Source organism: Lathamus discolor, chromosome 1 (assembly GCF_037157495.1).
Source record: "Lathamus discolor isolate bLatDis1 chromosome 1, bLatDis1.hap1, whole genome shotgun sequence".
Classification (NCBI taxonomy): domain Eukaryota; kingdom Metazoa; phylum Chordata; class Aves; order Psittaciformes; family Psittacidae; genus Lathamus; species Lathamus discolor.
The window spans coordinates 34,338,338-34,353,433 of NC_088884.1; the positions used below are offsets into that span (position 1 = coordinate 34,338,338).

At 41.9% G+C, this 15,096-nt stretch overlaps 1 protein-coding gene across 1 annotated transcript in view; it reads right to left on the reverse strand.

The window, feature by feature from the left end:
- Window positions 1–15,096, reverse strand: part of SEMA3E (semaphorin 3E) — a 140,526-nt gene that overhangs the window by 62,220 nt on the left and 63,210 nt on the right. Inside the window, exon 2 of the mRNA XM_065665025.1 lies at window positions 10,587–10,747. Within this exon, the coding sequence (XP_065521097.1) occupies window positions 10,587–10,747 (161 nt within the window). The remainder of the gene's footprint in view (window positions 1–10,586; window positions 10,748–15,096) is intronic.

A 15,096-nucleotide genomic window follows, 5' to 3' on the forward strand; every position in this document is an offset into this window, starting at 1 on the left:
TGAACGGGAACAGGAAGTTCGCGCGGGCAGGCGAACGGGATGGTGAGCCCCCGCCGTATGGGCAGGGCCCGCGCTGGGAGCTCTGCTCTGGCTGCCCCGGCGGTGCCCAGCGTAGGCACCCAGACAGAGCGGATGAGAGGGGAGGCTGCAGGGCAGAGCTCGGGGTGTAGAGGGTGCCTGCAACTGGGCTTGTGAGGAAAATGATGCACGATGGGCAGGGCTGCGCTCGCTGCTCCCTGGTGGAGGCCCTCCTGCAGCAGGTGGCTGAGCTGCAGAATGCTATTAGCGGGCTGCAAGATGTCAGGGTAGCTGAGAGGAAGCGGGGCTGCTTGCTCCAGCCCCAAACTGTGCGGGGGCCTCAAGCTTCCCCTCCAGCTCATGAAGGAAAGAAGGAGGCCACCAACCCGGGAAGTTGGGAATTGGTGACAAAGAAAAGTAACAAAAGAAGGAGGAAAAGGACAACTAAAGGCAAGGGGCTTCCTCCTAAATCTGTTGTCCCCATGCAGAATCGCTTTGCTGTCCTGCAGGAGACTAATAAGGAAATGCACTTGCACCACAAACAGCTGGATCATGCACGGGTAAAGATCTCTACTGGCGCTACAAAGAAAAAGCGGCGGGTCGTAGTAATAGGGGACTCTACTTTGGAAGGGACGGAAGCACTCGTCTGTCGGCCTGACCCCATCTCGAGGGAGGTGTGCTGCCTACCAGGGGCACGGATCAGGGATGTTACAGAGAGGCTGCCTGCTCTAGTAAGTTCCATGGACTATTACCCTCTCCTGGTGATCCATGTGGGTGCTAGGGATATAGGTAGTAGTAGACTGGGGACCATAAAGAAAGACTACAGAGCCCTGGGAGAGGTGGTTAGGGGCTCCGGCGCTCAGATAGTCTTTTCGTCAATTCTCCAGGACACAGGGGAAGACCAAGAAAAAGCTAGGAGGATTGGCCAGGTTAATAAATGGTTGAAAGGGTGGTGTCATAGTCAGGGGTTTGGGTGTCTTGAACACGGGACTGAAGTTAGTAGGCCAGGTCTACTGGGGGCTGGTGGAGCTGCTTTGGTAAAGAAGGGGAAGAACAGTTTTGGTAGGAGGCTTGCCAGACTGGTCAAGGAGGCTTTAAACTAGATGTGTTGGGGGAGGGGGGCATCATTCCATCCCAACACACCCAGTCAGTTGCCAACACCTGTAATAAATGCTCGGAACAATGTACATATATTCCGGCTGCTCCAGCCAACGAGCCAGCTTCAATTGGAGCTCGTCTCAGATGCCTCTATACAAACGCCTGTAGCCTGGGGAACAAACAAGAGGAATTAGAGATGTGTGCTCATCTACGGGGGTATGATATAATAGGCATCACAGAAACATGGTGGGATAGCTCCTATGATTGGAGTGTTGGAATGGAAGGTTACAGGCTCTTTAGAAAAGACAGGCCTGGCAGGCGGGGAGGGGGAGTTGCCCTTTATGTTAGGGACAGGCTGGAGAGTATGGAACTCTGTCTGGGGACAGGTGAGCAGTTTACAGAGAGTTTGTGGGTCAGGGTTAAAGGGAAAACAGCCGTGGGAGACATTACTGTGGGGATCTGTTACGGGCCGCCCGAGCAGGAGAACCTGTGGATGAAGCACTCTACAGACAGATAGGAAAAGCCTCACTCTCGCAGGCCCTTGTTCTCATGGGGGATTTCAACCACCCTGACATCTGTTGGAACGATGGCACTGCACGGCACACGCAATCCAGGAGGTTCCTCGATTGTGTGGAAGACAACTTCCTCCTGCAAGTAATAGAGGAGCCGACAAGGAGAGGTGCCATGCTTGACCTTGTGCTCACCAACAGGGAAAGTCTTGTTGAGAATGTGGTACTCCAGGGCAGCCTTGGATGTAGTGATCACGAGATGGTCGAATTTGAGATCCCCAGGAGAGTGAGAAGAGCGTGTAGCAAGCTCACTGCCCTGGACTTCAAGAGAGCAGACTTTGGCCTCTTCAGGAGCCTGCTTAGTAAGGTTCCATGGGATATAGCCCTGGAGGGCAGGGGGGCCCAAGACTGCTGGTTGATATTCAAGGATCACCTGCTGCAAGCTCAGGAGTGCTGCATCCCAACTAGAAGGAAGTGTGGTAGAAGGGCCAGGAGACCTCCTTGGATGGATAAGGAGCTGCTGAGGAAAATCCAAAGGAAAAAAGAGGCTTATAAAAAATGGAAGCAAGGACAGGCAACTTGGGTAGAGTACAGGGATGTTGTCCAGGAAGCTAGGGACCAGGTTAGGAAGGCGAAGGCCGAGTTAGAATTAAACATAGCAGGGATGTTAAGGATAACAGGAAGGGATTCTACAGGTACATAGCAAACAAAAAACAGACTAGGGACAACACAGGCCCCCTGAGGAAGCTTTTGGGAGAACTGGCTACGCAGGATTTGGAGAAGGCTGGGGTTCTGAATAACTTCTTTGCCTCGGTTTTCACTGGCAAAGGCTCTGACTGCACCACCCAGTTCTTAGAAGGTAGATGCAGGGACAGTGAGAATGAAGACCTTGGGCGCACTGTAGGAGAGGATCTGGTTCAAGACCATCTTCAAAATCTGAACGTGCACAAGTCTGTGGGACCTGATGGAATCCACCCGCGGGTCCTGAAGGAGCTGGCGAATGAAGTTGCTAAGCCACTGGCCATCGTATTTGAAAAATCATGGCAGTCAGGTGAAGTTCCCGACGACTGGAAAATGGGAAATATAACCCCTTTTTCAAGAAGGGGAAAATGGAAGACCCGGGGAATTACAGACCAGTCAGTCTCACCTCCGTGCCTGGTAAAATCTTGGAGCACATTTTCCTGGATGGCATGCTAAGGCACATGAAAAACAACACGGTGCTTGGTGACAGCCAGCATGGCTTCACTAAGGGGAAATCCTGCCTGACCAATTTGGTGGCCTTCTATGATAGGGCTACAAAATTGATGGATAAGGGTAAAGCAGTTGATGTCATCTACTGGGACTTGTGCAAAGCGTTTGACACTGTCCCACACAACATCCTTGTCTCTAAATTGGAGAGATATCAATTTGATGGATGGACCACTCGGTGGATAAAGAACTGGCTGGATGGCCGCACACAAAGAGTTGTGGTCAATGGCTCGATGTCTGGCTGGAGACCGGTAACGAGTGGTGTCCCTCAGGGATCGGTGTTGGGACCGGTCTTTTTTAACATCTTCGTTGCTGACATGGACAGTGGGATTGAGTGTGCCCTCAGCAAGTTTGCCGATGACACCAAGCTGTGTGGTCCAGTTGATATGCTGGAGGGAAGGGATGCCATCCAGAGGGACCTTGACACGCTTGTGAGGTGGGCTGATGCCAACCTTATGAAGTTCAACCACGACAAGTGCAAGGTCCTACACCTGGGTTGAAGCAATGCCCGGCACAGCTACAGACTGGGCAAAGAAGAGATTTAGATCAACCCTGCAGAGAAGGACTTGGGGGTGCTGGTCGATGAGAAAATGAACATGAGCCGGCATTGTTCGCTTGCAGCCCAGAAAGCCAACCGTGTCCTGGGCCGCATCAAAAGGAGTGTGACCAGCAGGTCGAAGGAGGTGATCCTGCCCCTCTACTCTGCTCTTGTGAGACCTCACCTGAAGTATTGTGTGCAGTTCTGGTGTCCTCAACATAAAAAGGACATGGAACTGCTGGAACAAGTCCAGAGGAGGGCCATGAGGATGATCAGGGGACTGGAGCAGCTCCTGTATGAAGATAGGCTGAGGAAGTAGGGGCTGTTCAGCCTGAATAAGAGAAGGCTGCGTGGGGACCTAATAACAGCCTTCCAGTACTTGAAGGGGGCCTATAGGGATGCTGGGGAGGGACTCTTCGTCAGGGACTGTAGTGACAGGACAAGGGGTAATAGGTTAAAACTTAAACAGGGGAAGTTTAGATTGGATATAAGGATGAAATTCTTTCCTGTTAGGGTGGTGAGACACTGGAATGGGTTGCCCAGGGAGGTTGTGAGTGCTCCATCCCTGGCGGTGTTAAAGGCCAGGTTGGATGAAGCCTTGTGTGGGATGGTTTAGTGTGAGGTGTCCCTGCCCAATGCAGGGGTGTTGGACCTAGATGATCTTGAGGTCCTTTCCAGCCCTAACTATTCTATGATTCTATGAAGTTAATAAGGTCAGCAATCAACCTCAGGGGAGAAGGATCAGCTCTTCACAGCCAGTTACTAGAATTGAAGCCAAATTACACAAGCGAGATTTTTGTGCAGCTACCTACTGTATAAAATTCATGTTTCATTCCAGATGCGTGGTTTGTTTGGATGAAAACAATATTAAACAATGACTGATCAGGCTGGAATGATTAATTTATTTCTTAGAACATTTAAAAATGAAAACAAAAACATGTTCACTGATACCAGGTTTGGCTGAAACTAAATGTATCAAAAACTGGATGTAATCATCAAGATATTTTGTCAATAGTCCAATCACAAATTATTTTTCTATCTGGAAAACATTTGACAATTAAGTTCATCTGCTAGGCTTTTTTCTGCCTTTTTTTGTAATTTAATTACCTTAGTTTTCTTGAAATAATTCTAATCCAAGAAAATCTAGGGGGAAGCTATAAGAAAAGTAAATTGCAAGACAAGTGGGTGTAAACTATGAATCCTTGAGGCTTTGCGCTTAAAAGCAAGCGGTCAGCTATATATTATTCTTGTCAACTTCAGCATCCTGCCAGTGTTTACGTCATTTACTTTACTCATTGGTCAAGAACTGAATAAGCAGCAGCCTGTACTTAACCCAAAAGACTAGGAGTTAAGTGATATGAACTCTAGGATCTCCTGAAACTAAAAGTTTGAAGTCACAGCTTCCACTTCCCAAAGTTCTAACTAGCAGGCTAAAATGGTTTTTTTTGCCCCTATCAGGTGTAGGAGGCTGTTAGGAACATAGAAGCCACAGGAAACAGAGGGAATAAACACTTGTCTCTGTAACTTAATATTAAATAAACTGTGTGTAGGTATTTGGATACCTAGTCCCAGTGCTATAGAATATATTTTACATACACATTTTTCACTTAAGACATATTGAATTAAATGCATACACAAAATCGAGAAAAAAGCCACAGATGTAACCCAATACCCCCACTTTTTATAGAATGTTGAAAAACAGATGCAGTGTAAGCAACCCACCCTGCCATGGGTAGGGATGCCTTGTACTAGGCCATCTTGCTCCAAGACCCATCCAGCATGATCTTGGATAAGTCCACGGCTTCTCCGGACAACCTGTTCCAGTGTTGCACCAGCTTCATCATAAAAATTTTCTTTATATTTAATATGAATCTCCCCTTTTTCAGTTTAAATTCCTTGTCTCTTCTTGGTAAAAATTCTTTATCTTATAAGCCCCATTTACACACTGAAAGGCTACTATCAGTGAAAAGGCCTCCCCAGAGCTTTCTCTTCTCCAGTCTAAACAACCACAACTGTCTCAAGTCTTTCCTCAGAGGTATTCCAGTGCTCTAATCATTTTTGTGGCCCTCCTCTGTCTCTGGACTTGCTCTAACAGGCCCCATATTTTTCTTTTGCTGGGGACCCCAGTGCTGGACACAGCACTCCAGGTAGGGTCTCACCAGCGCAGAGTAGAGGGGAAGAGTTACCTCCCTTGACCTGCTGGTCACAATTTTTTTGGTGAACCACAGGAAACAATTGCCTTTCAGGGCTGCAAGTGCACATTGCTGACTCATGTCTAGTTTTTCATCCACCAGTCCAACCACAAGTCCTTCTCTGCAGAGGTGCTCCTTTCATCCCCCAGTCTCTATTGATACTCTAGGGATTGCCCTGACCCATGTGCAGGACTTTGCACTTGGCCTTGTTGGACCTTGAGGTCCACATCCTCAAGCTTGTCAAAATCCCTCTGGGTGGCATCCGTTCCCTCAAGTGTATCAGCTGCACAACTCTCTGTTATGATAATTTGGAAAGAAATCTATACTAAGCGGCTCAAGAAATACTTTGCCAAGGTGTGCTTACTGTGCTCAGTGATACTGATGTTTTACTTAACTCGCATAACACAGGACATGTTTTCACTGTATGAAAATCTAGATAATAATCAGATGTAATGGTCATCTTTAACCTGCCACATATTATTTGTCCTTATGTTTATGCTTTAGAGTCATGACAACTAACAGCTTTGACATTGATTCTTTGCTAGGATTAAAATCTTTTGTCAAGCTGTCAATAACTGTACTTGGGAAGTTTTGCCGTGCATTTAAACTGGAATAACATCACACTTAACACACATTTCACAGGGCAACATGCTTGACATAATTATTGGCTTGGACATAATTTTTCAAACTTTTTCACCTCTGCAGATTACTCTGAACTAATTTTTTTAATTACTCGTTTAATGATTTTTTTTCTCATCTTGCACCATCATATTATCATCCTTGAGATAGCACTGTATTTAAAAGATAGGAAAAAGCTACTTTTACATGTACTCCTCATAAGAAAAAATGGAATTATACAGCACTACAGGCAGCAGCTATAGAACAAGTTCAAATACGGGGAAAAGTTTAATTGGAGCTGGAATACTAATTAGTGTCTTTAAACAGCTTCTCTATTCAGTCACTAACCTGAAAAAGCAGGACAGCATATCTAGTGAAAACTAATTTAAAGAAATTATATGAGCTTTATAGCACTTAAAGCTGAAACAGACCACTGTGCCAGCTAGTCTGAACTCTTAATATATGACAGAACAATTAAGCAATTCAACTACCCTGTCCCTGATTTAAGTCAATAAACAGTGTTTAATTAACACATAACTTGTGTTTGGCTGAAGCACAAATTCTGCAAAAAATGTTTGGATATGGCTGGATATTATGGGTATTTATCTACAAACACATAACCACCAATGGATAATCAAACTCACTGCTAAACTGTGTGCTTCTTATTTCAGTTTGAATATGCGTTTATACCTACATGGTACTCAAAGTAAGCACAAGCTAGCCCTGCCCTTGAAGTCTTGTGTTCAGGCAGCTCTGGGGTGGAAATACAGCTAGCTTCACTGGAGGCAGGACATATTATGAGGGCTCTATAGTTTATTACAGAAAAGACGTAAGTCCTAACCTAGAGCTATCTCTTAGTAGATCAGAAATAACACATTGAATTCTGTTAGCGGAAGCCTGTTTACAGGAGTAGGAGGGCTTCTTTTCAGAGCAAGGCTTTCATAAGCCCTTTGAAGCAAAAGCTAGGAAGAAACAGGATCTGTAAAGAGTTTGTGGGCAAATAGGAAGTGCAGTTCATTTTCACTTCAAGAGACAAAAAGTAGAAACAAAGGTCATCCTTCTCTTTGGGCTGTTAGATCAGTGATGATGAAATACTGCTACTGGTTCCAGTTGGCTGTCAACAAAGATCTGCTTTGGCACCAATCACAACGAACTGAAATACTTTTAAAAATAAATTTGGCGTAGTATTTCAAAGAAAGTTCTCTATCAGTGTGTTAGATCATTACAAGTCTTAAAGACTTTGGATCAAATCCCAAATATGTAAAGTTAGTATGTGCAAAGTACGATTCCAAAGGTGGTGTCAAAGGGAGTGAGGTCTTAGGGAAAGCAAAGGTCATGTGGATGGTACCTTCCTAGCTTTGTCTATACACAGATTTCAAGTACTTCTATGGCTCTAATTCTCTGTAAATATTGACATCCACACTTCATATTCTCCCTCTTTCTTGCTACTGCTAGTGTTAAGCCATTCTTCATACAGAAACCGAGATACATGAGTAACTTTGTTTAAAAAAAACTTATGGAAAGATGTGTTAGATACTCTAAGCAAGAAAATTTCTGTGTGTATTATACAAAAAAAACCCAAACAAACACAAAGTAAGTAAAGGAAATGCAATGGAGACGTGAGTCTGTCCAAGATGGCATGGAAGGTCTATGCCACAGCTGAGAGCTTAACCTGATTCCCCAACCGGTACGCGAATGACAGTAGCAGTTTTTTTCCCTGAAAGATTTTTCCCATTCTGTATATATCTTTTCTTTACTGGATATGAAAAATAGTCAGGGTAATATATGCTTAAAGTAATGTTGCTAGATATATACCTAAACAATTAAGAGTTTATGTGAAAAAAACTACAGTCTACCTTTCAGAGTGCTGCTTTGTATTTCAAAGCTGAACAGACTTGAAACTTAAGCAAAAATATAGTCTATTAAATGTAGATTTATTGGATACATACTTTAGATGCATCTCAAGTTGATTTTTTTAGAAATGCTAAATTACTTGGCTAGTCAATAGGTCTCAATGCAAAAGCACTTTTTGTCCACTCAGCATACTGTTGTTTTTCTTTGTAGCACTTTTAATATGCTTGCTAGAAGTGAATTAATGGGCCATTTTACAGCAGAAGGGTCACACTCTAATTTGGAATCGGGTTTAGTTTGGTTTTTAGAAAGCATATTCATATTGTAAATTGTGGAAAAATGAGTGGCAATGAATTAAAACATTCACTCTTTTCTAGAACACGGAAAATTAAAAAGATCTATATGAATCTGCCCCAAACTACCAACTTCATGAAATATCTCTTTTGAAGCTAATGACTCATCCTGGCTACCAGAGGGATAACAAAACTGAGGAACTTGCCTCCACTCCTATACTTTCACTAGATTATAACTGGTGTTTTAAATTAATTAAGTTGAAGTTTTCAGTCTGAAAGGAAATGTCAAAAGCTAACCAACGCACAGTTAAAGACAGATTACGAAAGAACTATGGTAATAATAAATCAACCAATCTTTCAGTATCAGGAACTTCCCCCAGTGTATCTCAATAATTAAGCTCTCATATAAAAGAAATGTCTCATTCCCCTCATTTGCTGATAGTACTGTAGAACAATCAAGTTTCCTCCAGCTGTCACAGAATGAGATTTACACTGAGTGAGCACTGAGAGAAGAAAAAAGGAGCATGACATTTGTATTCAAGGGAGCTAAGCCCCGTTGAGGTCATGTTTTTAAACATGAGAGGTCAAGCTCCATTTATTCCAGTTTCCCATCTTTAGCACATCATAAAAGCAGGCAAGCAGGCAAGAAGCGCTTCCATCAATTAGTCATACTCTGCACATAGGTCTCAAGACAGAGAGTGTGTTTTCAGAGTAAATGGCTGATCTTCCATCTAAAAACAAGAAGGAAAGAAATGAACCTCAAGAGTTTGTCCAGATGGGACAACGTAGTTAGACAGAAGCATAAAGTGCTCTATCCTGTCATCAATCACACAGATTTACTTCCAAATGGGGAAGAAGAGAGGGGGGAAAAACCTTATTTTATAGAAACAACTGCTTCCTAAATTTTTTCATATCCCTCAGCTCTAGTATCTTGTCACAAGATATAAATAATTTTTGTCAAATGGAAGAGCAGTTAACTCATATCTCACTGTACACAGACAAAGCTCAGCATATATGTAATATTGCTGCTTGGTGAGTTAATTTATTTATTTTCTTAAATGTAGATAAATTCTCAAATGGCCTCCCTGACTGTATTAGTTTCCCCATATCTAGGATTGCCTTTCCAAAATATTTATAAAAAGGATAAAGCATATTAATACCTTTTCTTTTCACACTAGTGGAACATGCTAACTATACGTGGAAATAAACAAGGTTGCTTATGGTAAAGTTGACCAGAGTGTTGACGTGAGAATAGGGTTATTCATTTACAGCAATTGGGCAAAAAGAAAATAATCTGAAACATCAGTGAGGTATATCACATTTCTCTAGAGGGGCTTTATTTTATTACTCACTTTCTCATTCATTAATTAATTTGAGAATGAATGAAAATACATCAAAATACATTAGAAAAAAAAATCAAAAGTATATAAGGAAAATACTGAAATAATTCAAGACGTCATTTACCCATAGTCAAGATTGTTGAGGCAGGAGCAATGCTCCTGCCAGCTTCCTTTGCCACCAAATACTTCCAATTCCAGGTGCCGAAGGCAGAAGGGAGCAAAGAAGCCAAGACTCACGTGGGTTCTAACTCTGCCCTCTCCAACTGCTAGTCTGCAGATCAGCTGTGGTTTCTAAGATGTATTGAGATATCTGGTAGGATTATGACTTAAACCACCTTTCTCCCACAGACTACTGAGTAGGCTTCCTCATAGCACTTCTGGCTTGAGCCAGTGCAAAATCCAGTTCCTAAAGAAGGCTAAAATTTAGCTGCTGCTACTGAAAACCTCTTGTAGATTACATGTTGATTGTTTATGTATGCATGTATTTATTTATTTATTAATGATTTTTTAGATTTTCTCTTCTGCTGTGGAAAAGTCCCCCACAAACACCAGAGAGAAATTATTCCTTGGTAACGTAGTAGAGATAAAGAAATCAGGTATGCATAGAATATGAGGTGCTCTAAACAACCATAGACATGACACATAGTGAGAAATAACTATATGACCTCCAGATCCCCTCACCTACAGTAAGCCTTATGGATTATTACTCAGGAAAAAAATGGTAATTAGTGTATTTGTCTCAAATATAAACATGACCTTAATGTACATGCACAAACCACCTACCAAACCTCCATTATCTCCCTTTTAGTCATGCAAACTCTGACATTCTGTGCTACACATTATGACATGACGTAACTAAAATATATGGCTTTTTACTCCACCTCTCGGTAGTTGTCGCTGACTCGATCCAAACTGAGGGAATACAAGAGGTCTCTTCCTCCCACGAACAGTCGTTCTTGATACTCATCCAGCAGCATTATATGAAGACCAAGATATCCAAATGGGCTATGAAAGACTGACGTCCTGTTTAAATCCCAGAGCTCTGAAACACAATCAGAGTGTGCGTGATAAATACCAAACAGCTTAGCTTTCACAGCTTAATTTTCATATCCTCCTGGGGAACTAGACAAGAAGTTGTAGGACATTAAAATGCTGATTGTATAATCTTTGAGTAAGAAAGAGACACAAAACACCTGGGAATAATTTTCAAAATGAGCAAGCTCTCCAGGAGGTTTGTGTATGAATCTTGACATCACAAATTCTGCTCAAAATATCATGAGATGGGGAGGTATGAAAATAAGTTTTCTCCTTAATGTTTTCTGAAAAGGAAAAAACATCACTTAAGACATTAACTGCAAATGGAACGAATGAATGAAGTGATGGAAATTGAAATAAATTACTGGAAATTTTCTTGTTGCCTTTCCTTCAGGCATGTCAAACTGCAGCTTTTTACTGTACACACAGTACAGAATGTTGTTCTGGTTTAATTTTTTTTTGTGGTGTAGTTGCTTGTTTTAAGCCCAGACCTGTCTTCACTCAGTTCACTGAAAATACTGCCTCTAAATTCAGTGAGAACAGTAAGAAATCTGCAAAATGCATATTCACCAGTTCCAAGTAATTACAGATTTTGCTCAGAAATGAGCTGACCAGGTAAAGGGAGCTGGGGACGAGCTACAGAATGATCCAGGTTAAAGTCACTTCCACAAAGGAAAGGAAATTCATCCTGGGTAATGTTGCAGAAACTTGGAATCAGGCCTTAGGAAGGAGGAAGAGACAAGCACTAAGCTCCTCCTGCACTCTGGAGTAGATGGCGCAGAGCACACCACAGCCTGCAGCAGGTCAGAGAGGCTGAAAACCTTTTTGTTGTTGGGAGGCCCCAAAACAGGTAATTACAGACAGTACTCTACAGCTGCTCCAAAACAGCAGAGCTGGGACTAGGGGAAGGGAACCATGTTCTTATGTTTGTTGTGGCAAATTTTTGTATTGTGAGGAAACCACTTTTAGTAAAGAAACTAAATTAGCTTATCCTCACAGCTATCCCTAAGCATAATTTTTTCAGTCATTAGGATGTGGCCCAGGCCCAGCAGCTGATGTCGGAAGAAGTGGGATAGTCCCAGAGCTATTGAAGACAGCAGATTGCCCTTGTCCAATTTGGGGTGGAGGCTCCTTCTCATTGATACACCAACAGTTATGTTCATTCATCCATGCTGAACCTTATCAGCCACACAGAGATCACAGCTGGTCTTCTGCAAGAGGACTTGTCCTACATAGAATCATAGAACAGTTAGGGTTGCAAAGTACCTTATCATCTCTAGCCCTCCTGCATGGGCAGGGACACCTCACACTAAACCATGTCACCCAAGGCTCTGTCCAACCTGGCTTTGAACACGGCTAGGGATGGAGCATTCACAGCTTTCCTGGGCAGCCCATTCCAGTGCCTCACCACCCTCACAGTAAAGAACTTCCTCCTTAAACCCAATCTAAACTTCCCCTGTTTAAGTTTTAACCCGTTACCCTTTGTCAGAGACTGTCTTCACACGGGTCTACAGCTTTGACGTCCACTTAGGATGTCATCCTCATTTGCCGCGATTTTCAGAAATTAATGTGCATGTTCAACCTGAGAATGGAGCCTCATAAGGTACCCAAATACTAAGCCACCAACATTCATCATCACTATTAACAATTTTCTTTTGTTCACTGAGAAAAAAGTGTTGCAAACAAATGAGATTTGAATTCTATATTTGAATTTGAAGTTACCTTGCCCACAAAAGTATTAGCTTGACCAATTTACCTCATGAGATATCTTACATTCTAAATTATAGGGAAGAGAAGAAATATCTTGAGCCAAGGCAACGAATCTAATATTCAATGAGGTTATTAATTTAATTCAACCAATTGCAACACTTTCTTTTAATATGAAATTGTTATTTATATTTTGTATATGATGATAATGGAATTTAGTAATAGGATAAATGTGTTTTGCTCCATTTATTAGGTAGGTTTGGTTCAGGTTCACAGAGGCTGAAAAACAGATAGTTTCTGAAAGCTCTTTCCCTAGATGATAAAATTTGTATCAAAGGAGTCATACTAAAACTTCAGTCTCACTATTCAGGGCTTTCCTGAGTGATCTTCAAAAAGAATCTACTGAAGAGTTGTGGAGAAAAATGTTAATATCTAGGCTTTCTGTAACATTTTTTTAACAGTAGAGGCCAAAACACTTTGTACCTGAGTGTGATTAGTCTCATTTAACAAATGGAAAATCTAAGTCACAGAAAGAAACATCATGATGAGCTGAACAAAAGCCTTTTTTGTCTAAGTCGTGCATACTGACCAATGGACAGATAACCTTTTGACAGCAGTACACTCAGCACAGAACTACATAGCAATGTGGAAATGGCACTTTCAAAGCAAGCTTCGCTTGCCAAAAATATCCAGCAGATTTCTGTTTCAGAAGAATATTGCTTGTTTCTGATCAGATTAGAAATGAATGGAAGCAGAGCTAGAAATATTCTTTTGGTCCTAAATAAAGTCACTTTTTGGTTGCAAGAATATAAAACATGCAATGTATTTTATTTTTGAGTCAGTCTTGGAGTGGAAAGCATTGTGTTTTAAATTCTAGTTATGCATAGCCCACAAAAGGATACTGTGGTAGCTGCCCCTGATTTATTTCCATGTTGCCCTGAGGGCAATTTTTTCATAAATAAGACAGTATTTCTTTTAGATCAGAGATATCACTCACATATTCTCTATGAGAACACAGGCACAATGAACAGTTCTCTACCTCATCACATAAACTGGTAACTACTCACGTAAGACTCAGTCCTGCAAAGTACACCTGTAACTCTCATTGTCTTAAATGAAAGTTGAGAATATTAAACACCTTTCAAGATTAAGCTTGTAAAAAGGGATATTTCTAGGACTACCTCCAGCAAAGCTGTACAGGCATGGTTTTTGCTGTGAGTGTGGACACAAGCACAGGAGTGAACCTGACATCTGGAAGGGCTGGAAAACACAAAACAGTAGTATATGGGGAGTGGTTTTGTTACTGAAATACAAATATAGTAGTGGTATGTAGTTCCTTTGAAAGATAGTAGGATTTCTGGACATTGTAGGGTGTCTGAGATACTAGGATAGTGTAGGCAAATAGAATATAGCACCATCTGAATGCCACCAGAATCGGTGGGATATCTGGGAGTCTAAATGGCACTAGTGGCTGTCATTTCTAGGCAAGTGAATCTCACCATGTTGTAAGTGACCCAAGTTTTGGAGCAGTAGGATGTCATTCATGTAGTGGTATGCCCCTTCAAAACTGACTTTGGTGTAGCACTGCAAGAAGGCAGCTGTTCTGCTTCCAGACTTGAGCTGCTGCAGCCATGTTGTACAGCTATTTAGTGAATTATTAGTTCATTGATTGTTGCACTCTGCAGTGTTGAGATACCATCAGTAACTGAAAAGCAATTTCCCCCCAAATCTACCTTCAGTTACCTTGAAGAAGCTTATGCTCACAAAGTCACCTTGTGACTGTAGACGCCTCAATGTATCAAGAGTTGTGCTCCTGGTCATGCTGACACCCTTAATTTGAAAAATTCAGTTTCTAGATCAGGGACTAAACTTGAGCTAACCTAAAAAGCAGTTGTTCTTCTATCTAGTACTATGGTTTAATATCTACTTTTATGCTGAGCACATTTAGCTCACTTGAAGATCAGGTGCAACTGCAATTGCCAGATCCTGGCCAGAGAAAATATAGTACTGCCTAAAGTTCTTTAAAACATACCAGTGACTAAATCGGTCACCTGAGAAGTAGCAGACATGAGTTCAATTTCCTCTTCTAAATGGATTGAAACTCAGATCTTTTCTTTTCCATAAAGAGGTTTAATCACAAGCTATTAGCTACTAGATTGGTAGGGAGGGATGGGTGTTTTCTCCATTTCCTGTTGAATCTCTGCAACAAAATATTCAAGCTTCAGGAACACCGAACAAGCACTAGAATGACTCTAATATAGTAGCTAAATTGCTTTTCTGGGAAAGAAGTCTGGCTCTAGTGCTCAAAATACTCTATGCATTTTATATTAAACAGTGGATAAACTATATAAACTGTTCCAGCACATGGACCAGAAACCCTTGGCTCCTCTCTTACATGGGAATGGCTAAAGTTTTCAGCTGAATAAAATGCTTCCTTTTATTAAGTTTCTATAGCTTTCTGTGACAAAATGTTCTTTCTCTATAAAGACGTTGTGTAAAGAAGTAAAAAAATGGACTGCTCAGGGAGAATACATTGTAAGTAAGTGCTCAACACACAAGATAGAAAAGACCTTTCCTGCTTCTGTCTTTTGGTAAAAGCAGAGCTTAGAGTAGCCTCGGTGTACTGATCCTCAGATTTGTGGCAGTTAT